Here is a 24,135-nt window from a genome sequence, read left to right as displayed (position 1 = left end):
GTCGCAGGCGAGAATCGCATGCATGTGAAACGGCCCTAACACGACATCGTCACACGGAATCACTAACACCTTACAGCGCTAGAATCAATGCTTTTAAATGCTCATTTTTCCCCGACACAATAACTCAATGGACTGAACTCCCGCCTGAGGTTGTAAACAGCATCTATGCCATTAACAAAATTACTTATTGATACTTGCTGAGTTGGTTTTTTTCCCTTGTTCTTTACTATGTTCTATTACTGTTATGTTAGTTTTGAAGAAGAAGGCAGAACACCGACCAAAATAACAATGGACACTTTAAACGACGTTTCGGCTGCCACACGGGAGCCTTGTTCACAAAAAGGTACAGACGTGAAAAGGCTGGCTATTTATGCTTGAAAATGTGCCCTAGGCAGCGGGCGTAAGCACTAGGAAGTGCCCCGTCAGTGCGATTAATAGTGTGTTCGGTTGTCTGCATGATTAAGAATTCCAGATAAAGGCGGCTTTTGAGATTGTTTTCTGTTTTTAAAATGCGCGCATTGCTCCAATTTAAGAATGTTCGGCGAGTGCATTTGACGAAGCTTTCTTGTTTTCAACATCTTACTGGTGTTGTTTCAATCTTTTAACAAAATTTCCACTTTCACCCACATACACATGGTGACAGTCTCTACACGGTATACTGTACACTACGCCCGGAAACTTTTCCTTTGGCAGGCAGTCTTTTACATTGACGAGAGTTTGCCGCAACTTTTTCGCCGGCACATGTGACACATGTGACAGGCAGAGCAGAACAGTGGGTCTAAAAATTAACATTCAGAAAACCAAACTAATTTTCAACAGTCTAGCAAGGGAACAACAGTTCGCAATTGGTATTGGGGGGCTGGAAGTAGTGAGGGATTACGTCAACTTCGGGCAGGTATAGTGACCGCTGATCCGGATCATGAGAGGGAAATAACTAGAAGGATAAGAATTGGGTGGAGCGCACATTGCACGTTCTCTCCGATAATGAATGGCAATTTACCAATATCTCTCAGGAGAAAAGTACACAACAGCTGTATCTTACCGGTACTCACCTATGGGGCAAAAACGTGGAGGCTAACGAAGGAGGTTCAGCTTAAGTTGAAGGCGACGCAGCGATCTATGGAAAGAAAAATGATAAGTGTAACGTTAAGAGATCGGCAGCGGGCAGAGTGGGTGAGGAACAAACGCGGGTTAATGACATCCTAGTCGAAATGGTTGGTTTGGTTTATGGGTTTTAACGTCCCAAAGCGACTAAGGCTATGAGAGACGCCGTAGTGGAGGGCTCCGGAAATTTCGACCACCTGGGGTTCCTTAACGTGCACTGACATCGCACAGTACACGGGCCTCTAGAATTTCTCCTCCAAAGAAATTCAACCGCCGCGGCCGGGATCGAACCCGCGTCTTTCGGGTCAGCAGCCGAGCACCATAACCACTGAGCCACCGCGGCGGGTTCCTAGTCGAAATCAAGAGGAAAAAATGGGCTTGGGCAGGGCATGTCATGCGAAGGCAAAATAACCGCTGGTCCTTAAAGGTGCACTGAAGAGGATTCTGAACATGTCTTTTTGCCGCGGGAACTTGATGTACACGTTCCCAGCGTTCTTAGGAGCTGCGACTTATTGCCCTGTGTGGCCGATTTCCTCAATTAAATCTAATTAACGTCCGGCTCCCGCCTTTTTTTTTTGAATTCGGCCTCATACGATGGGCGGAGTCTACCAACGCGTCGAGTGCCTTTCAGTCAGCTCTGTGGAGGCTTTGCTTTGGCTTTATTTTGTTTTTTAAGTTTCCGTGAATAAGTAGTTGCATTCGTAGATAATACAGCCGCAAAATAAGCCAACAGAAATAAAATTACGCGCGGACTATTTGCTTTCGCCAATGACTTGACTGAAGTGAAATGAAAACCGCGAAAATAATCGAACTAATTTCTATTACTCTTTCTGGACACGCAGGATACAATAATTTGATAAATCCGCGACATAGTTGTGGTTCATAGAGCGTATCACTAAAAAAAAACAAGCCCGAAGCAGCCGGACTATGTTTTCTCCTCGTCTGCTGCCATAGGAGTGATGCGCCCTACCGCGGTGGCTTCGGCCTGCTCCGAGGAAGCGCTCGCCTCGCTTCTTTTACTTGTCGGTTGTTGGTGCACGCGGTCCTTACTCCCAGAAGGTCCTGTGTGCCCCACTTCCTACTTTTGCTATCCTGCGACATCCTTGGATCTACACTTTTTCGTGTGATCTGTGGGACGCCATCGCGTTTTGTTGCGAGTGTTGTTCGGTTCGCGAGTGATATTTTCGCGATGCCGGACGTTTGTGCGGTGAGGTTGTGCCCTCATCGGACTAAGAAAAATTGGCACAAGGGCCTACGTTTGTTCGCCTTGCCGAAGGACGAACCGCGACGTAGTGCATGGCTACGTTGCGCGGGGCTCGATAACACCGAGACGCTACCAAAGTGTGTCCGCTTCTGCTCTGAACACTTCGAGATAAGCGCTTTCCATCGGCCCGACGTGAGTCACTCTCGCCTGCGTTGGAACGCTATGCCCACGCTTCGACTTCCCGTCGTCGATGGAACCGAGCAACAAGCCCCGAAGCGCCAAAGAGTACTGGTAAGTATTTCTATGAATTAATTTTCTTAGCATGGCTCGACAGTGTCGTTCTGTAGGATCGCTGACTCGAACATGCGTCAGGCTGAAGATATAGTTTGTTCTAAAAGTTACGTGGCTGTATCATGACGCGAATGGTCATCATTTGCAGAAGCGAAAGAAGTAACAGTGTTCCGTGCTTCGCGTTCGTAAGTGTGGGGTCGGCTAAATAAGCTTAGAAACTTTGATATACAGCTTGTTCGGCAATTTTACGCGCGCCGTACAATGCTTCCGCCGGCTAAAACGGTGCATTGTTCGCGCTCAAATTTCGCGCAGACATGGCGTTTGGTTGTAAATGCTGTGATTCACGATGCCGTGCACCCGATAGAAACTAATCAAGTTCCCAAATCGGTGTATTTATAGTGAAGGCATGGAATGTACAGCAATCCTGAAATGCTATGTTGCACCACCTCCAGCTTTGTAAACCGAAGTGACTGATCGGCCTTTGTACAACCATCTTTCAGAGCAAGGATCTTCAACCAGATCCCTCTGAGGCAAGGCTTTCAACAGCTGCAGCCAGCAGTGGTCCGTACCAGGACAATGGTTCTGTCGAACACAGCACTAGATCTGAAGCTGTCTGTAAGTCCTTATTGCATTTCGTCCATTCTGTGTGGATAAATATTTGTTTCCCTACAGTGACGCCAGCTGCGACTTCTCCTGGCCGTGTCACAGAGGAGCCCTTGCTGCTTCCACCCTTCGTCCCGGCCACATGCAGCAGTGATCCACTTGACTGCACATCTCCACAGGGTGACAGGCTAGACTCTGACTCCAGCTACTCTCCAACCTACCATGACGATACCGAAAGGTGGGCTCTTCACAGCTGCATGGGTTTTGGGCCTAACAGTTGGCACTATTCTGATTCCAGTGAGTCATCCGCAGAGAGTACACCGGCCCCCCCAGAAGAAGAACGGCAGTTCTTGGTCTTTGAGAGCTGTCTGAGGGAGCTGTTCCAGACATGCCCAGAGTGCTCGAGGCCTTGTGAAACCACCATTACCACCAAAGGCAGCTTCATCAATGTCATTAGCATCTGTCCTCTGGAGCATGTCCGGACGTGGAACAGCCAGCCTGTCATCAATGGAAGGGCAGCAGGAAACCTTCTGCTGTCCAGCCACCTCCTCTTTTCAGGAGCAAATGTAGCTTCCACACTGAGGATGCTGCGCCACATGAATGTGCAGGTCCCAAGTGACCGGACCTTCTACAACTATCAGGATGCCCTCCTTTTTCCTGCGATAGAAAAGGTGACCAACAAACCATAGTGATATATTTACCCCAGCTTGACCAGATGTTTTCAAAAAAGTTCAATTCTCGTTAGCCAGAAGGCAGAAATGAAGTTCAGATTAAACGAACACACTTCCCCTGACATCACTTTTTTGTTGTTTTGTAGTAACTACCGCTGCAGTAGTGCACAATCAAACTAAGTTGTAATTTTACACTGGGCTAGTCAAGAAATGGAATAACATTTGAACAGATCTGGCTACAAGAACAAGCTGTACTCATGGACCAGTTGAACAACCAAGAGGTTGATGTCACCGGTGATGGACGATTTGACTCCCCTGGGTTTTCTGCCAAGTTCCTGACATACACCACGCATGTTGAGCAGATCAACAGAATTCTTCACTCGGTCCAGGTCCAGCTGGGGGAGGTTAGTAGACACGTCTGTGGAAAGTTGTTGCAGTAATTCAGTGATAAATATTTATGTAAGCCGTTGGTAAGTAGAGTGGAAATACAGGAATGTAATGTTTGAAACCCGTCTTCATGCAGTCGGAGCAGGCAATGGCCAGCGTGAACATGGAGAAGGAAGGCCTAATCAAGCAGCTGGAATTCTTCAAGGAGAAATGTATGGCATGCCACAAAGGTTTATATGGTAGACAATTTATCGTTATCCCACCGACAATGCATAACACAGGTATCAAGATCCGGTCTCTCACAACTGACCGTCACCCTGCCATACGAAAGCACATGCAGACCCGTGAACCCAAGATCAAGCACTACTTTGACATTTGGCACATCTCAAAAGGTAAGAAAGTTGAGAGCATGATTGAAAAGATGCTTGCTTGCACAGAATGTGCTGCAGGCTTCCCTGATATGCCTTTTTAAAATTAAGGTGTCAAGAAAAAGCTAGCTGCGGCAAGCAAGCGGGCTGGATGCAAGGAGCTGGACCTCTGGATTCAGTCAACTACCAACCACATGTACTGGGCAGCCCGCGCTGGAGGGGGCAATGCAGAGCTGGTCGTCGACGTCTGGCGGAGTATGAAAAATCACGTCATCAACCAGCACTCTGGACATGGTGGACTGTACCCAAGGTGTCTCCACAGCGACATGCCAGAGGAGACAAGAGTTTGGATGGACCCCAGTGAGTTGTTTTTGCCCTTATCTAAAGAACTTGTTTTAAAGCATACCTTTTCCTCAAGAGTCCCAGGCATACGAGCAATTCAAGCACATCACTGAGGACAAGCGTCTCCTCAAGGATATCACACAGATGTCCCCCCATGGCCAAACGTTTGCTCTGGAGGCATTCCACAGCATCTTGATTGACTTCGCGCCAAAGTCTATGGCATTTTCTCCAGCAGGGATGCTCGCAAGGTAATATTATATTGTAGTTCTGTCCTCTGTCTAGAGGCAGTTGGTTTATTCCAAGAGTCAGCACGTAACCACATCCACGTACTCCAGATCATTAGGCAGCATTGCCATCCGATGCGATATCCTCAACTTACAGGACGCAGCTTGCCATCCTCCACTTCAATGAAAATGCAGACCGGTCCCAGGCGAAGACAAAGGAAGACAATTCACGCTGGATGATGAAGACTACCAAGGCGCGAAAAGGCCATCACACAGTGTGCCCCATCAAAACAGCTACCACTTACAGTAAGTATTATGCTTCATCCCAAATGAGTGACTTGAGGGGAGCCTTTTGGAATGAAGTAATGTGAAGATTTCATTTCCAGAGTATGTCGGAAAGCTTGTAAAAGAAGTTATCAGCAGCAGCGAGCTCTGGCAATCTCTCTCTGATGCATCAGAGGCCAACACAAGTACTTTCCCAGCACCAATGACCTCGGCCTTCACAAGGCCTTCTCTTCAGGACCTTGTGGAAGCAAGGAGGTCCCGCTTCAGCCTGGGTCCCCAGTGAGGCTAGACCAAACAAGGTGAGGGCGACAACATCCAGCGTGTTTGAAAGTCTGAACTGTCTGACGAGCTGCAAGATGTGTGTTCCCCCTTCTGCTGCACCAGAGGCCGACATAGCATCTTCGTGGCAGGGCTCGGAATCCTACTTCGCAAGTGTAATGAGGACCAATGGCTGCCAATGACATCACTCACACTGTGTCCCATGCAAACACTTCCAACTTTCAGTGAGTAACATGTGTAACTTCTGCATGAATGACATTCGGGGCGTATTTTCGAACAATATCATGCGCCAATTTCCTTTCCAGAGCGCACCTGAAAGTTTGACAAGGAAGTTATGAGCAGCGCCAAGAGTCAGCGATCCTTCTCTGATGCATCAGAAGCCAGCATAAGTGCTTTCCCAGCACCAACGATCGGCTTTCGCCAAGGTGAGGGGGACAACATCCAGCGTGTTTGAAAGTCTGAACTGTCTGACGAGCAGCAAGATGTGCGTTTCCCCTTTACTGTAACGGAGGTCGACATGAACGTCTTGTCAGCACATACTTTTACAAGTTTCTTGCATGCAGGTCCAACCAGCTACAGATTCCCAGGTTCCTGTCTACCCGGCCCCAGATTGTATGGACATGCCAAGACACGTATCCTTTGTTGAATGGTCACCTTGGCAACCAACATCTTTTGCAGAAAAATGACTGGTTCAGCCAGATCACACAGATTTTTCTCTCGGCAGAACCTGCCTGCTAGAGAGCGCGTATCCCAGTTGGCGGATAGGGATGCTCTTATCACAGTCTGGCCGTTCTCCTCTGCAATTTGTGCAGTCACTTGCAAGACACTGTTAGCAGGAATAAACTTTGATTCAGTGCACCTGCAGTTACATTCCCCTTGACTGACAGAGGAGCAATTGAGGCAAGTGTGATAAGAGTGGTGCTTGCACCCGCGGACCAACAGGCATTCAGATTTGAGCAGGATCCCGGCCACCTACCAAGTGCCGGAAGGATTCTGCAGATACATCTAAGCAAGTCAATAAACTATTTTACAACTGCTATTCTGAGTGGCTTTGTGCATCTTTTCGTACTTTACCGCAGGGCTGAAATACAGAGCTATACATTATGCTGCAAAAGAGCAATGGAGCCACCTAACTTACTGATTTTGAAACGCTGCTAGGCAAATACATTTCCTGCGATTCAGTTGTGTATGGCAGTTTGATGAGCTGCAGAACAAAATTTTGTGAAGATGTGGAAGGTTCACACCTTGTTGGTTCATGTATCAGCAGGTTAGTTGAAGTCTGAAAGTTTTGGTCCACCACCACAGTTCTGTAAGCCTTTTAAACCAACTCTTATAGAGCAGTTGAATTACAAATAAGTCTTTGCTACACGGAGACTGAATAAGCTTAGTACATTCCAAAAAAAAGTGGTCTGGATGAATTACAATGTGCAAAAGCTCTGATGCACTGCAAGCAAAAATGTGGTATGAGGTGATCCAGTTCTTTATCCTGCCAGTGGAAAGCTGAAATCCCATGTTCGGGTGCGTAGGATGCCTACCTTTGGACGATTTACAAGGACTGTGGGTCGGCACACTCACTCGTGAGTGCACTCTTATCACCTCACTCGCGTCTGTGAGCATGAGTGGTCATGATTGGAGGCAAATGCCGCGTGACAGTGAAGTTTGTTGCATGTGCTTATTTTTTTTCTGTTGATAGCTGAGGGAATTACATATTCACTGCCGAAGGCGCTCGAGGTAGCATAAGGCACCATACCGGTGTCTATTTACGAATGACGCAGAGGATTACGCTGGCGCGAGAATGGAAATATTTCGTTGTTGTTCACCTTACTAGTTCACCGTTGGCATGGGCGCAGGTTCGCGGGTGCAGTGAACCGATACGAGTTGTGTCCGATCCTTTTATCGAATTTCGCATTACCACAGCTAGAAAGGCAGATGTCTGTTGACATGCCTCCTACACGGCTCGAGCTCTGTACACAGAGTTCCAATGCTTGCTGCTGAAACCACGACTGTCAACTTCTCAGCAATAACTAGCGTAAGGTGGGATCTCGAGTACTGCAGTGGACGCTTCGTTTTTTTTTTCTATGGCCGGCCGTGTGCACTGTAGAGCTCTGCTCGGGCCATAATTTTTTTTATTGGGCCAGACCCATGCAATGAGCCTGATCTACTTGGCCTAGCTCTTCAACCACACAAGCGAAGCTTGTGCGGTTGAGTGAGTGGTCATGAGTTTGGGTGACGGGTTGTGAATGTGAGTGAACATTAGTGCGAATGTGTGAGAGGACGTGAATGAGTGCTTGTGAATGCGAGTGGACATGAGTGTAAGTGAGTGCAAGTGGCCGTGAGTGTGAGTGTAGTTGAGCAACCTCTCATGGTGCTGAGGTATGACAAGGACGAGCTTGTCCTTGCCTGTCAGGCAGAGACTTTGTCTATACTACTACACAGACACTGAATAAACTAAGCACATTCCCAAAAATGGTCTGCATGCAATCTGTAAATGCTGTGACGCATTGGAAGCAAAAATGAGGTGCGAAATGGTTCACTATTTTTCAATATATTTCAATGGTTCAATATATTTACAAATAGGGAAGAACAGCTGCGAGCGGCACCGAGAACACAATCCGAACTTCGTTGTCGTCTTCTACTCTTCCCACGCTCTTGGTCGTCGTCTACCCACTTCAGGACCCCCGGCTGCTGAAACGCCATCTCGGCGTTAGGGCGGCGACGTATGAGCGTCGTGATAAGGTTTAAGGCGACAGACGTGGACGATGTCGGTGGTGGCGCCAGAGGACGATGGCGAGGTTTCAAGGGGAGCAATTTCATAGTTCACGTCGGTAACACGGCACACGACACGGTAAGGGCCACGGTAGTGCGAAAGGAGCTTCTAGGAGAGACCGACGCTGCGAGAGGGCGTCCAGAGAAGGACGAGTGATCCTGGGGTAAATTCGACGGCCTGGTGACGGCGGTCGTAGGCTGACTTCTGGGAAACTTGAGAGGCTTGGAGCCTACTACGTGCTATTTGGCGCGCCAGCGTGGCCTGGGAGATGGCGTCCCGAGCGTAAGCAGTGGTGGGGGCTGAAGAAGGCGGCATGAGTGTGTCCAAAGGCAAGGTGGGATGCCTACCAAACAAAAGGTAGAAAGGAGAATAGCCTGTTCTGTCATGAAGGGAAGAGTTATATGCAAATGTCACATAAGGCAAGGCTGCGTCCCAATCTCGGTGGTCTGGCGATATGTACATGGCTAACATGTCGGTGAGCGTGCGGTTGAACCTTTCCGTAAGCCCATTGGTAAGCTGTCGCGAGCTGGTGCTGCGTGTCACACGAACGAAGAATGTCGTGAACTACTCTGGATAGAAAATGACCGCGGTCGGTGAGCAGTTGACGAGGGGCGCCGTGGTGAAGGGTGACGTCTTGCAGAAGAAAATCGGTGACATCGGTAGCGCAGCTGGACGGCAAAGCACGCGTGATGGCGTACCGAGTCGTATAATCAGTTGCGACAGCGATCCACTTGTTGCCGGAGAGGGACGTGTTGGAAAAGGGCCAAGAAGGTCGAGGCCAACACGGTGAAAAGGTTCCGGAGGTATGTCGATGGGTTGCAGAAGACCGGCAGGCAAAGTGGAGGGCCTTTTCCGACGTTGACACAGGTCGCAAGTGGCCACGTAACGCTTGACGGAACGATAGAGAGCAGGCCAAAAGAAGCGATGCCGCACCCGAGCGTACGTGTGGGACACGCCAAGGTGACCGGCTGTCGGCAGATCGTGCAGTTCTTCCAGGACAGAAGAGCGTAGACGTTGGGGTATCACGAGCAGGAGCGGAGGGCCATCGGAGCGTAGGTTTCGGCGATACAAAATGCCGTTCTGGAGCACATAAAGGTTCAGAGACGGAGATCGGTTTGCAGAACGGATGCCATCAAAGATAGGTCGTAAAGATGAGTCGTGGCGCTGTTCGTTGGCAATATCGGCAAGATCAGAGATAGCTAAGAGGCAGGGCAGGGTCTCTGCGTCCTCTAGGTCAGGTGGTTCCACAGGGTATCGGGATAAACATTCAGCGTCCTGGTGATGGCGCCCTGACTTGTACACGACGGAGTATGAGTATTCTTGGAGGCGCAATGCCCAGCGACCAAGGCGACCGGTGGGATCTTTTAGTGAAGACAGCCAACAGAGAGCATGGCGATCAGTGACAACAGCGAATGAAGGGCCGAACAGGTAGGGTCTGAATTTAGCTACTGCCCAGACAAGGGCAAGACACTCACGCTCAGTAATGGTGTAATTTTGCTCTGCGGCTGAAAGTAGGCGGCTGGCATAAGCGATGACTCGATCTTGACCCTGTTGACGTTGGGCTAGGACGGCGCCGATGCCATATCCGGAGGCGTCGGTGCGAACCTCTGTGGGAGACGACGGGTCAAAATGTGCTAAGATGGGCGGAGTGGTCAGCAAATGGACGAGGGATGAAAATGAGTTCTCTTGAGCAGGGCCCCAGGTAAAGGGGGTGTCGTTCTTCAGAAGATCGGTGAGGGGACGAGCGATGCCGGCGAAATCTTTGATAAAATGGTGAAAATACGAGCACAAGCCGACAAAGCTGCGCACATCTTTCGACGACCTTGGAAGAGGAAAGTCCTTCACAGCTTGAATTTTGATGGGATCTGGGCGTACACCAGAAGCGTCAACGAGGTGTCCGAGAATAGTGAGTTGGCGACAACCGAACTTGCATTTCGATGAGTTCAGCTGAAGTCTGGCGTTACGAAACACTGTCAGAATATTGGAGAGGCGCTCGAGGTGCGTGGAAAAAGTAGGCGAGAAAACCACAACATCGTCTAGGTAACAGAGGCAGGTGGACCATTTAAAGCCATGAAGAAGGGAGTCCATCATTCGTTCGAAGGTAGCCGGGGCGTTACAGAGGCCGAGCGGCATGACTTTAAACTGGTATAAGCCATCAGGCATCACGAAGGCGGTCTTCTCGCGGTCCTTTTCATCAACGGCAATTTGCCAGTACCCCGATCGAAGATCAATTGAAGAGAAATATTTGGCGCCGTGGAGGCAATCTAAGGCATCATCGATCCTTGGGAGTGGATATACGTCTTTTTTTGTGATGCGGTTGAGGTGCCGATAATCAACGCAGAAGCGCCAGCTGCCGTCCTTTTTCACCAGGACGACTGGTGAAGCCCAAGGACTTGATGAGGGCTCGATGATGTCTTTTGCGAGCATCTTGTCCACCTCTTGATTTATGACGGTGCGTTCGGCGCTGGACACTCGGTACGTACGTCTGCGGAGAGGAGCGGACTCACCGGTGTTTATGTGATGCGTCACCACAGAGGTCCGAGCCAAAACACGGCTATCAAAGTCGAAGATGTCGCGGAAAGATGATAAGAGGCACCTAATATCGCGAGCTTGCATCGGCGGTAGGTCAGAAGCGATCATGTCAGGGTAGTCGTCCGTTGGGTTCACTGTTGATGGGGCCGCAGGCAACCGGCATTGCTGAGTGGAAGGTAAGCAGCTGTCCACCACTGATATCACACATTCGGCAGCAGGGCACAGCGTGGCGAGTGAGATGCCTTGCGGGAGCGGTTGGATGGATGAACCAAAGTTCAGGACAGGAAGGTACGCACGGTTGGCCGACAATGTAAATACAATGTGTGGAAGCGCAATGCTGCGCGTCAGGGCGACGTCAAGTTCCGCAGTGACTACGTAGTGACCATCAGGTACAGGGGAACAGATGAGAAAGAAATGTAAGTTGCGGCTTGAGGCGGTAGACGAACAAAGTCGACAGCACAAAGACTGTATAACTGGGGACGGCGACTCAGCAGAAAGAGGAAGGTCAAGCTGAACAACATTAGTGGCGCAGTCAATGAGGGCTGAATGCTCAGACAGGAAGTCGAGGCCAAGAATGACTTCATGAGGGCACTGGTCTAGAACAGAGAACAGAATGGATGTATGGCGGCCGGATATGGTCACACGGGCTGTGCATAGTCCAACAACATGAGGCGTTCCGCCGTCGGCAACGCGGAGAACGGCTTTGGGTGCAGGGGTCAGTACTTTTCGGAGGCGGCGTCGTAGGGCTGAACTCATGACGGATACGTGCGCGCCTGTATCGATCAGGGCTCTCACAGGCACTCCATCGACATGAATGGCGAGCAAATTATGGTGTGCACGAAGGGCTAATCGAGGATTTTGGGACTGGGGCTGTACTGCAGCATAACCTCCAGACACTGCAGCGTCTAGTTTTCCGCTTGCGAGCGTCCGTAGGGGCCAGGAGAGGAGCGACGGCATTGGGGCGAACGAGACTGTCGACGCAGGGGGGACGGGGAGCGGCTGGAGCGGGGAATCTGGCCGTCGACTGTAGCACCGTGCTGGGCTTGAGGGGGCGTGTAGTGGCTGGGCTGTTCGTCGTCGCGATGGGAGCTGAGAGGACGGTATGTGCTGCGACGGGACCAATAATTTCGACAGTGGCGGGAGATGTGGCCAATGCGGTGGCAATGGAAACAAATGGGCCTGTCGTCGGTTGTCCGCCAGTCGTTAGGGTTTCGGCGACGTGGAGTGAAGTACAAAGGTCGTCCAGGAGCAATCGCAGTGATTTCGGGTGGTGGTGAAGACCGTACAGGGCTGACGGGCTGGAAACCAAGGTTTGCAAACTCTTGGCGGACGACAGCTTGTACCAGAGAGATGTTAGGCAAGCGGTTGTCGCCATCATGTAGATGCAGGGGGGCAGGGGACATAGCTTCGAGCTCGCGTCGGATGATGCGGGTCACATTTTCTGGGGGCGCTGAAGTTTCCCTGTGTCGCAGGTCTTCACATGAAGAAGTCGCAGCCGTGTTGGGGAGGCGTGTGTACGGCTGGCTAATACGCCTGCTTTTGGCTTCCTCGAAGCGTCGACATTCCTTAATAATTCGTTAGTGACTGCGACATTGCAACTAGCGTGGAAAGCACAAGGACAGCGACAAAAGGAACCGACGGGACAGCACGCTAGACTTCAACTGACGTTTTAATGCACACATAACAGATTTTTACACTTCTATTCAGCGCATGCTCAGGAGACTGTACCCCCGCCCCTTTCTCTTTATCACGAAGCAGGTTGTCATAACAAAGAGTAAACATTTAAACCAAATTGACGCGCAAGTTTTTTGACAAATACATTATCTCTTTTTTCGTGAGGGCTACTGAGGGTGTGCTCACGCACTTGTCCCCTGCCTTATCAATGCAAAAAGCTTCAAATATCTCCCTATCACCCTGCCTATGAAGCCGCCTCAGCACTCTCGTGTCGCTAAAGAGTGGAACGCATTTTTCTTCATTACCGCCTGTTGTTCTTACTATGCATTTGCGGCAATGTGCGGCCAAATGGCCCCCCGCCATCAGAGCTGCGACTGTAGTCCGGTGTTTTCGTAGCCTTTCGTTCAGGCACTGGCCTGTTTGGCCAATATAACATTTACCACAGCTCAGTGGGATAAGATACACTACACCGATGGTGCAGTTCACAAACCGCGTGGCGTGTTTTGTTGCGCAGGTTTTTGTCTGGTAAGCATTGTTGACCATTCGGCACATCCTAGACAGCTTTTGTGGGGCTGTCAAAACGACAGGGATGCCGCACTTTCCCGCGGCCTTTTTGAGGCGATGGGACAAGTTGTGCATGTAGGGCACAGGCACCGGACGTCCCCCCAGGCTGTCATTGCAGCAGCCTGCTGTCTTGCGTCCCTGTCGGAGCTCTTTAATAAGGCTCTCAGCGACAGACGCGAGTATGCTGTCAGGGAAGCCAGCGCTACGCAGACGGAGGACCTGCTGCTCAACACTCACGTTCACTTTGTGTTCACAAGACTTCTGAAGAGCGGCTCTTAGGCAGTTCAGTGCTATCCCTCTTTTTACGGTTCTCAAATGGGCCGAATTATAGCTAAGAACAGGCTTTTTTGAACGAGGGAAGTATGTCCAGCATAGTGAGCTACTACTAAAGCTAATGCTGAGGTCAAGGTAACATAAGCAACCCTCATCAGGAACCTCACGAGTAAAACTCAGACCCTTACCACATTCTTGGAAAACACTAAAAACACTCTGCACAATGTCATCTCTTCCATCATCTCTTCTTACGTTACCTTGACCTCAGCATTAGCTTTAGTAGTAGCTCACTATGCTGGACATACTTCCCTCGTTCAAAAAAGCCTGTTCTTAGCTATAATTCGGCCCATTCGAGAACCGTAAAAAGAGGGATAGCACTGAACTGCCTAAGAGCCGCTCTTCAGAAGTCTTGTGAACACAAAGTGAACGTGAGTGTTGAGCAGCAGGTCCTCCGTCTGCGTAGCGCTGGCTTCCCTGACAGCATACTCGCGTCTGTCGCTGAGAGCCTTATTAAAGAGCTCTGACAGGGACGCAAGACAGCAGGCTGCTGCAATGACAGCCTGGGGGGACGTCCGGTGCCTGTGCCCTACATGCACAACTTGTCCCATCGCCTCAAAAAGGCCGCGGGAAAGTGCGGCATCCCTGTCGTTTTGACAGCCCCACAAAAGCTGTCTAGGATGTGCCGAATGGTCAACAATGCTTACCAGACAAAAACCTGCGCAACAAAACACGCCACGCGGTTTGTGAACTGCACCATCGGTGTAGTGTATCTTATCCCACTGAGCTGTGGTAAATGTTATATTGGCCAAACAGGCCAGTGCCTGAACGAAAGGCTACGAAAACACCGGACTACAGTCGCAGCTCTGATGGCGGGGGGCCATTTGGCCGCACATTGCCGCAAATGCATAGTAAGAACAACAGGCGGTAATGAAGAAAAATGCGTTCCACTCTTTAGCGACACGAGAGTGCTGAGGCGGCTTCATAGGCAGGGTGATAGGGAGATATTTGAAGCTTTTTGCATTGATAAGGCAGGGGACAAGTGCGTGAGCACACCCTCAGTAGCCCTCACGAAAAAAGAGATAATGTATTTGTCAAAAAACTTGCGCGTCAATTTGGTTTAAATGTTTACTCTTTGTTATGACAACCTGCTTCGTGATAAAGAGAAAGGGGCGGGGGTACAGTCTCCTGAGCATGCGCTGAAAAAACCCGTCGGTTCCTTTTGTCGCTGTCCTTGTGCTTTCCACGCTAGTTGCAATGTCGCAGTCACTAACGAATTCACACCAACTAGCCCAACTGTCTTCTATGATCCTTAATAATTCCGTTGACTGTAGTGCAGTTCTTGTATACGAGCAAGTTGAAGGCATCGTCGGCGATTCCCTTCAACACGTGGCCGACTTTTTCAGACTCGGGCATGTTGGCGTCAACTTTGTGACAGAGGGCCAGCACATCTTGAATGTACGACACATAGGACTCCGTAGATGTTTGAGCTCGGGAGGCGAGGTCCTTCTTAGCAGCAAGTGTTCGGCCGAGCGGCGGTCCAAACAATTCGCGGAGTTTCTCTTTGCACACGTCCCAGCTGGTTAGATGGTCTTCGTGGGTCTCATACCAGACCCGGGCAGTGTCTTTTAGGTAGAATATTACATTTGCGAGCATAAGGGTCGGATCCCAGCGGTTGTAGGTACTCACTCGCTCGTACATGTTGATCCAGTCGTCGACGTCAGTGTTGTCGGTACCAGAAAATGTCCCAGGGTCACAAGGGGGAGAAAGAACGAGTGATGTCATGGCCGGGGCTGAGGTTTGCTGGGAGGCGTCTTGGGTCATGATGAGGGAAGGCAACTGGCGGCCGCTGCGGAGCTCCGTCGTTGGTAGACGTAGGGGAAAGCCGCACCTCCACCAAATATGTTGCGGGAAAGAATATATTTACAAATAGGAAAGAACAGCTGCTAGCGGCACCGAGAACACAGTCCGAACTTCGTTGTCGTCTTCTACTCTTCCCACGCTCTTGGTCGTCGTCGTCGTCTACCCGCTTTAAGGAGTTGCAAGCTGAAAACCTACATGGTTTTCACCAGGATATTTTGCCCTTATTGCCTTCACCATGCAGGCGGGCAGGGGCCTTCTGTTGTGGCGCCCAAGCCGCCCCCACAGCCAGAGCACACACTGCCTGTAGGCAGCAAACCGGTAGTGCCTGAAACAATGCCAATGATTAGATGTAGCAAGCAGTACACAGGATGAAGTTGATCAGATGCGCATCCAAGTCGGGAGGGGACAGAATGTTCTGACCCCTAGCCGCCTCCTAATTTTTTTAATTCAGCCAGAAGAGTGCCTGTTCTGCATATTTACTCATTTGAACCAAAAACAATCATTCCTGTAACTACACTAAACAATGGTGACTTGAGTAAGCATGCACACCAAGGTTGAGGCCCAATGTTCACTCTTTTCTAGATGTCTCAAGCTGACCTCCCTTGTTGTTGCTAGTGGCTCTTTATTGATAATAAAAAAAATAACAATGGAAGCTAACGATGTTGCTAGCCGCGGCATCTGCCATCCAAACCTGAGCTGCGGCTAGCGAGAATAAAAGGACAGGGAGAGGGAAAGAAAGGGGGGAGCGATAGTAAGAAAGGATAGGTGTTGGGCGGCAATATACACTATGTACAATTCCATATATGGGAACCAAGTTCTAGAACTCTGCTAAATGCTCCAAAAGCACACTTTTCATCACACTTACTAGTATTTATGTTATCACTGCAACTAAGGAAATTTATATATATAGGTGCCAGAAGCCCACTTCTGATAGGACAATCTCCTTTGAAATTTCGAATTGGCTCAGCAGTTGCTGCCAACTGCAATAAAGATAAATTTAAACCAGCCAAAATCCCGACGTACCTGAACCCGGACATGTATTAGACTAGCAGTCAATAAGGTCTGCCTTATTTTCAGCCGTTCCTGAAACTGTAAATAAGGTTCCTTTTTCTGAAAATGACAGCATGTAAGGTAAAAAAAGGTTCCATGCTTCTTATGCTATATAGCTCGTAATCTAATTCCTGAAAGGAGAATGAGTCTGTCTCCTGCACAGTAATGGGCTTTGTCGGTGCAAACTATCCTGATCCCATTTGTTTGCGCAGTGGACAGCTGCAGTCTTTTGCAGTGGTTATGGCCATAGCACACCGTGATTCCGCACTGTATACGAAGTTTTAGGCATTCTCTGTCGTTTTTTTTTAAATAGAACAGCACCGCATGCGTATGCGCTTTAGATCGCACTGTGGTCAATAAACGTAGTTGCTAGAGCTAGCACCGGTAGCGTTATTACGCAATCCGTGAAGCTTGCAGTTGTACTTACTCGTTCGCGGTGTCGCCCATGCCTGGCTGCCGGTAATGCCGCATGTTTAAATATGCAAGCTGCAGCACACCCTCGTCCAGGCAAAGATACCCGAACTCGGGGTGCGCTGTGATGCAGTTGTGTCCCGGCTGCTTTTTAACGGCGGCCGGGCATTCCCGGCAGCAGACGTTCTCGATGGCTGTCGGCATGGCAGCGCAGCCGTCGCACTGGCACCTTCGCAGAAAACGGATGTCAGCGATGCGTGCCACGAGCATAATAGAGTTCATATCACTCACCAGTCCACGTTTCCCACTCGTTGCCAGCCGTCCTCGGAGCCATCGGCGTCCGAGTCTTCGTCCGTGGTACGGCCGGACGGATGGCCACTGCTGCTATCTTCGGCCGTATCGCGCAAAGGCGTACTATCGTAAGAGATGGCGCCTAAATCTGCCGTCCGCCGAAGAATCTCTCTTTCAAGCTCTGTGAGATCGTCGATGTCCATCTCATCGGCTTACAAAAACACAAATGGCTGAACGTAGTTCGGCCAACAACGTGCGCATTTTCAAAAAGTCACTCCGCGTATTACTACGTATTACTCCGCCGATGACGGAGCGGCAAGCCTCCACGGAACTGGCTGAAAGGCACTCGACGCGTTGCTAGACTCCGCCCATCGTATGAGGCCGAATTCAAAAAAAAAAGGCGGGAGCCGGACGTTAATTAGATTTAATTGAGGAAATCGGCCACACAGGGCAATAAGTCGCAGCTCCTAAGAATGCTGGGAACGTGTACATCAAGTTCCCGCGGCAAAAAGACATGTTCAGAATCCTCTTCAGTGCACCTTTAAGGGTAACGGAGTGGATTCCAAGAGAAGCAATGGTAGCAGGGGGAGGGGGGGGCAGAAACTTAGGTGGGCGGATGGGATTAGGAAGTTTGCGGAGATGCGCTGGCCGCAGTTGGCAAATGACAGGGTATATTGGAGACGCATGGAAGACGTATTTGCGCTGCAGTGGGTGCAGTCGGGCTGATGATGATGATTTTAATCCGTGACGTCTGCAAACGAAATGGTCCGTCAGTGTGTTTCATTGTGGGCGGTACCATATCCTGCAGGCTTTCAATATGTGATCTCTATATTGGGTTCCCCAAACCCGCGCTATTAATTAGAGCGCCGGCACCTCCCTTGGTAGTGCTGTCATTGCGGGCGGATTGTTTGCTGCACCTGGGGTTCTTCCACGAAGATAGCTGTCGTTATTAGTTACATAACTTTACAACGGCTCAACAAATCATAGAAATCCATATTTACCTTCCAACTAAAAGTACATCCAAGCTCATTTGAAACGCCGAAATACAGACCGTTTGGCTTTGACGTCCGAAAGCGACTGACGCTATGAGGGACACCGTAGTGGATGGCTACGAATAATATAGACCACCTTGGGTTCTTTAACATGTACTGACATCGCACAGCACACGGGCCTCTAGAATTTCTCCTTCATCGAAAAGCGACCGCCGTGGCCGGGATCGAACCTGTGTTTTTTGGGCCAGCAGTCCGGCATTATAAACACTGAGCCACAGCGGCGGCTAGAGTCAGTCTGGGCAGCCGGTGCTTGCAGGAAGGAAGAGAGCACAAACAAAGAAACAAGGAATTATGCGACACAGGCGTAGTGCTCTTTTTTGCTTTGCCGCCGCGGTGGCTCAGCGGTTATGGTGCTCGGCTGCTGACCCAAAAGACGCGGGTTCGATCCCGGCCGCGGCGGCTAGAATTTCTTTGGAGGAGGAATTCTAGAGGCCCGTGTACTGTGCGATGTCAGTGCACGTTAAAGAACCCCAGGTGGTCGAAATTTCCGCAGCCCTCCACTACGGCGTCTCTCATAGCCTTAGTCGCTTTGGGACGTTAAACCCCATAAACTAAACTAAACTCTTTTTTGCTTTTCATGCGTTAGTTCGACACTTGCTAATCGCTTGTTCGTCGCTTCTTTTCCGCGCGTTTCACGAAGCGTGCGCTACTGATAAGAGGCACCCATGAACAAAAATGTTTTGCACGAGGTTGATATAAGCTGGTACTATACACCAGCGTTTTTAGATCCCTTTCCGTTTGAAAGCTGCGGCGCGCGGATTGTCACCTTTCCGTTTCCTGCCGCGCGGTGGCGCTCGCCACGCTGTTTGCCCTACCGCCCGACCAGCGTGGCCCTTCGCGTCTGCGCCATCGTCGTCGCCGCCTGATATGGAGCAGCCAGCAGATATCAGCATGGAAGATATCAGCACTCCTGTGCCAGTTGTTGGCAGTGACGCATATCTTACAGTATACAAAAGCATCAAGCAAGGGTGCTTAAAGCATATCCCACCAAAAAGATGCTAGAGTTTACCAATATTGTAAACAAAGCAATCTCGATTTCTTTGAAAGAAGGTCCCGTTTTTGGGGACATTTTTCGGAGGCGCTAGGTGAGCTGGAATTGCAAAACCTTGCTCGGCTTGGATGTGCAGAGCATATGGCCACTTTTACGCGCCAAGTGCTGCATTTTGTCACAGTGACACGCATGCGCTTCTATGCGAGAGACGTGAACCGCTGGCTGGAGAACAGACAAAAGGTTGTCAGTGCAAATAAAAAAGGTTTGGTTTAGGTTTATGGGGTTTAACGTCCCAAAGCGACTAAGGCTATGAGAGACGCCGTAGTGAAGGGCTCTGGAAATTTCGACTACCTGGGGTTCTTTAACGTGCACTGATATCGCACAGTACACGGGCCTCTAGAATTTCTCCTCCAAAGAAATTCAACCGCCTTGGTCGGGATCGAACCCGCGTCTTTCGGGTCAGCAGCCGAGCACCATAACCACTGAGCCACCGCGGCGGCCAAATAAAAAAGCTCGCCTTCTCTTGCCATTCCCTCCGTGCTTCCGACTTAGTGTGTCTGCATTTGATGCTTGTCTGTGTTCAATGAAATTAACATTCTAAAAATGAAAGTGCCGGACGCTGCTCCCGTCTGTGCGATCATTGCAAATAAAAAGCTCTTCTATAGTTATTCTCTCCCTGCATCCAGCTAAGTGTGTCTGCATTTATACTTGTGTTCACTGAAATTGGCATTCTAAAGAACTTGCAAAACGCTGCTCGTATGTGCGGTGCTTCGTTGATAACATAGCGCGGAATTTCGTGACTGATCTAGAAGCGGAACATCGCTAGTTTTAACTTTTCATTAATGTTTCGTGCATTCTCCCCAAGAAATATTGAGAGCTTTACTCCAACATACGCATATCATCAGCGCTAGGTCTTCCTCGTAATTTGCAGCGTTGAATTTGCCGCACACACGAGTGTGTAAAAATTGATTTTATGGTTCCGGAAGGTTGGTGCGAGGCACAGGCTATGTTCACGGGTAGTCGACGTGTTCGCTCCCAAAATTTGAGTTCGACGTGTTCGCTCCCAATGTTATCGCGGAGAAGACTGTCACAGCGACAGCAGCGCCGCGTGGTGAGTGGAAGCGGACGGAGGTCGCTTTCTCGGGCGCGGCTCGGGGGAGCTTGCAAACTGAAGGGGATCTGAAAACGTTGCTATACACATCGGAGCTAAGCATACGAGTTTAAAGGTAATGAAAAAGTTACCGGATAAGGCACCTGCAACATCTACGAAAATCTCGAATACCGCAAAAATTGTTCAACGTGGATGCAGTCGCCTGATGAAGTGTATTCCCTCTCGCATATGAAACTTAAAGGTCATAGAGCCACTTGCTCGCAGCTGTACACAAATATCATGGTAAATGATATGGTCGGCAGTCGGTTCAGAATTGCTAAGCCTGGAATATTGTGCGAAAGCACAGTAGCAGTATTACTAGTAGTAGTAGTAGTTGGGTATTGTCCACCAGAACATTGACGATTGGCGCCTTAATTCCAAATTGCCCGCGGCTCGAGTACAGCAATCGACCTGTCTGCATAAAGGGTAAACGGAAAGAGGGGGGGTCGGGGGGGAGCACGCATTCTGCCACGTCATATAGCATCGAGAGGCATCGGCGGATACTTTTAGCCGTTGCTCACGCTACATAGCGGCATCTTCTGTTTACGTAGCGAAGCTTTACACGTTTTGCGCTCTTTCTTGTTGGCTACGTCTATTTTGGGAAAAGTACGCAGCAATGTTGGATGCACGTCTTCGCTTACCCTGTCCAGATCTTTCAGATGCCACAATTGATCACATACGTGGCACGGATAGCCGAACCGATTTTTCACGAACCCTCGCTGAAACTTGGTGGTAGCAGACGTGGCAATGGTCAACCGCATTTCAGACTTAACCTCACGTTCGTCAAGTTAGACGTTTGTGGTACTGTTCACGCAGTAACTGTTCCCTTAGCCGTTTTCGATTTCGCTGTTCCTCAAGGCGAACGGCTCGCTGTTCCGGTCTTTCGGCCGTTAACACTGCCTGACGCTTCAGTCGCTTGATAGCCAAGTCTTCATTGCGCTTAGCCACGTCCTTGGGATCTGTAGACTCGCGCTGACGCCATCTTCGTACTCGCTATGCATCAATGCGGCGTAGCTGGCGCAACTCCTTTTCCGATGTGTTAGACGGAACCGGCTTGCTTTTCATCATGGCATGCTTTTATTTCCTTGATCTTGTTTGTTCGCGTCGCAGGTGGAATATGATAAAGACGACGTTATGCAATACTTGGCACGAGAGGGGTCAAACTTTACACAAACTCTATCAGCCAGTTGTACCTCGTGAAGTAGGGTTTTCGCACTATATAAAGCACACATGAGGGAAATTAACGGCATTTCCTGGTTCTATATAAGCGCCGGCGCTACGTTTAGAGGAAAAAGCAAAGGTGCAGAACTGGAATGTCAGGAAAATAAACGCTATAGTACCCATTAACGCGCATTACAGGGCTTAATGCGCACATCTACTACTTGTAGGCCTGCGTGGCACCTCCAGGATGTTGTCGGTACGCCCCGGACGACCTTTTAATCGCCAACTCGTCGAAAGATATTGCTGGGTCCCAAGTAACGCCGCGAGGCTTTTCATGAAGTCTGTAACGCCGCGCCTCAGTCTGCCGTTGATTTTAATACGTAACACGAAGGGGAGGCGGTCTTTTTCTGCATGATCCGACGTCGAGGTTATCGGCGTTGGCGATGTTAGGCAGCAGCGAATGTTAGCTAGGGCTTGTTTTTGCGTAGTTCTAAAAAGGAAAAAGAAATCTTCCCGGAAATACACGCTGTATACACATGCAATAATCTTGTATATGCGTGCAAGTGCATGCAGTCTGCATGCGTTGTGCCGAAAGAAGAATGGATAATATGGATGTGCCTGTACAAAAGCAGCAACCTGTCCGATTACTAATACATTTTAATGCAGCAGGACGATCGTGAAAGCCAGACATCCGTCACAACTCTGCTAAGTATGTAACAGGAGAATTTCGAAACTTGAGGACGCATCCAAAGCTTTTGGGAACAGTAATGGAACACGTGATGGTTTCCTGTCCTCTTATGGGTGCATGCTAATACGTACAAGGCCGAATGATGCACGATCAGATGTATGTGACATAAGTGATCCATTCCTTTGTGTTACAAAGCCTGCGTTTAGGCAGACCACCAAAAAGACGTGTCAACCTGTCCAATCGTTCATTTCCTGTACGCCTGTTTTCAGTCTTTTGGAGGAAATTTCGAAGAACTTTTTCTCAATTTGCGCTTTCACTCTTACAGAGTTCTGTAGAAACACTCTACAACAACACATCATTCCAGAATTCCTTGCAGACGAGGAAAAATATGAAGGCTTCTCAGACATTTATACCGCTGGATTGGCCATGTTACCACCGGCCGGCCTCTCCAACTTTCCCTCATTAAAATTCCTTTCTCTCTCTCTCTCTCAAACTAATGATTTTCATATTGTGCCTCCATCTTCATTGCTGAATGTTACGCCGCCTCTCAGGACATAGACTAAATAGTAAAGGAGAACTTTGAAACAGTTTTATTTATACAGACCCCCTAAGCGTACTCAAAGCCCTTCACTCTAGAAGGGCTGTGCGCTTCTTTCCTGTCGTCTCTATCCTTTTTCCTGTGAAGGTCTTTTTAGCGCACAGCCTTTCAAATATGAATACGTACCAACTAGCCCGTCAAAAAGCCTTACTAATTCACTCTAGAAAAGCAGTCGAGCCACTACTTAGGGACCTCATGTACAATACATCAGCCACAGCTCACATAAAATTCTGATGAGTCCTGAGTCATGTCCGAATTGAAGACAACGAGTGAGCAGACATCTGCGCTGCTCAAGCTCACGGCAAGCGTATCAGGTTAGTGCAGAAGTTGGTACATTTTGAACTGAGGGAAAAAATTAGTTTCAACAATGAACAGCAAAGTAAATAACGAACTACACTTGGTAAAGCGTGTATTCATAGCAGTGGCATGAATCCTTTGAGCAGTGGTACGAGGACTGCCGCCGATCTATAAATGTAAAGCAGAGAATGGCGAATTTCACATATATAGGGACATTAACTAAATTACTGATGATGATAGTGATGATTGCGATGGTGCTAGCGCCTCATGCTGTCAAGGCGGAGCTTCAGTGTTCCCTTTAGTTTTTTTTTTATGAATATGAAAAAAAAAGACGCTAGCCAGCAGAGGAGGAAAGATGGTTTGTGAAGACCTGACGTGAAAGATGAAAATAAAGGTCTTTGGAACCAGTCATCAACGTCACTAGTTATCAATACCCGTGCAGTGTTGAAGCGACCTTCAAAATAAAACTTTTTCACAAGGCTGTCTTCCGCAAATTAGTTCAGTTGAGAAGGCAGCACCTCGCACTTAATCTCGGGTAAGTTCTTGGCATCCGCAGTGGACTCTGGATTGCTTTAATGAGGTTGAACGTCCCAAACCGACTCAGGCTATGAGGGATTGTAATAAATGGCAAGCGAAAGAACGGGTGGCAGAGACTCAGATGTACGGATGGGATTAGGCACATTGCGGGGGTGGAGTGGTTTCAGTTTTCGCATGATAAAGTTGATTGGAAATCCGCTGGAAACGCCTTTGCTCCCGGTTGGTGTAGAGGGTTGATGATCACTACCTTGAAGTTGTTCTCCTTGAGTCCCGTATTAAACATGAATGTTCTTTGTACCATTTACTTGAGTTGGCTATATACAGAATTCCTTGCAGTGTGTATCAAGCGCTCATACTCGTGTACTGTCTCTCTTTCCTTCGATATTGCTTTAAAGCTCGAAAATGTTCTTTTTAGCCGGTACCCTTGGTTTCTTTAGGTTTATTTAGTGGCAATAACCGGTTCAGTTAGCACCCGCACATT

The 24,135-nt window shown here is 49.2% G+C and overlaps 2 protein-coding genes across 5 annotated transcripts; one reads left to right on the top strand and one right to left on the bottom strand.

Moving 5' to 3' along the window:
* Nucleotides 1-1,693: 1,693 nt before the first annotated feature.
* Nucleotides 1,694-6,797, top strand: LOC149362429 (uncharacterized). Of its 4 annotated transcripts, none has more exons than XM_089573007.1 (13): nucleotides 1,694-2,599; nucleotides 3,100-3,214; nucleotides 3,272-3,440; nucleotides 3,501-3,873; nucleotides 4,104-4,277; nucleotides 4,397-4,652; nucleotides 4,740-4,988; nucleotides 5,047-5,218; nucleotides 5,352-5,500; nucleotides 5,581-5,778; nucleotides 5,864-5,982; nucleotides 6,064-6,242; nucleotides 6,322-6,797. In XM_089573007.1, exons 1-10 carry the CDS (start codon nucleotides 2,294-2,296, stop codon nucleotides 5,760-5,762), a joined length of 2,145 nt encoding a protein of 714 aa, XP_089429133.1. In that variant the 5' UTR covers nucleotides 1,694-2,293; the 3' UTR covers nucleotides 5,763-5,778; nucleotides 5,864-5,982; nucleotides 6,064-6,242; nucleotides 6,322-6,797. The 4 variants fall into 4 exon arrangements, with proteins under 4 accessions (XP_089429133.1, XP_089429134.1, XP_089429132.1 ...); XM_089573009.1 differs by having other exon boundaries at nucleotides 1,701-2,599; nucleotides 4,397-4,472; nucleotides 4,542-4,652; nucleotides 5,864-6,242; XM_089573008.1 differs by having other exon boundaries at nucleotides 5,864-6,183.
* An 8,181-nt stretch (nucleotides 6,798-14,978) lies between these two features.
* On the bottom strand, nucleotides 14,979-17,695 carry LOC149362428 (uncharacterized). Its single transcript, XM_089573005.1, has 3 exons — nucleotides 17,181-17,695; nucleotides 16,906-17,118; nucleotides 14,979-15,753 (listed from the first exon to the last, which is right to left on the bottom strand). The coding sequence occupies exons 1-3, from the start codon at nucleotides 17,381-17,383 to the stop codon at nucleotides 15,597-15,599; spliced, it is 573 nt and encodes a 190-aa protein (XP_089429131.1). The 5' UTR covers nucleotides 17,384-17,695; the 3' UTR covers nucleotides 14,979-15,596.
* Nucleotides 17,696-24,135: the final 6,440 nt, after the last annotated feature.

The sequence above is a fragment of the Amblyomma mixtum genome, chromosome 2 (assembly GCF_055824585.1).
Source record: "Amblyomma mixtum isolate Tamu chromosome 2, ASM5582458v1, whole genome shotgun sequence".
Lineage (NCBI taxonomy): Eukaryota > Metazoa > Arthropoda > Arachnida > Ixodida > Ixodidae > Amblyomma > Amblyomma mixtum.
The sequence above is the reverse complement of the archived record's forward strand: the minus strand, read 5'-3'. Positions and strand labels throughout refer to the sequence as shown.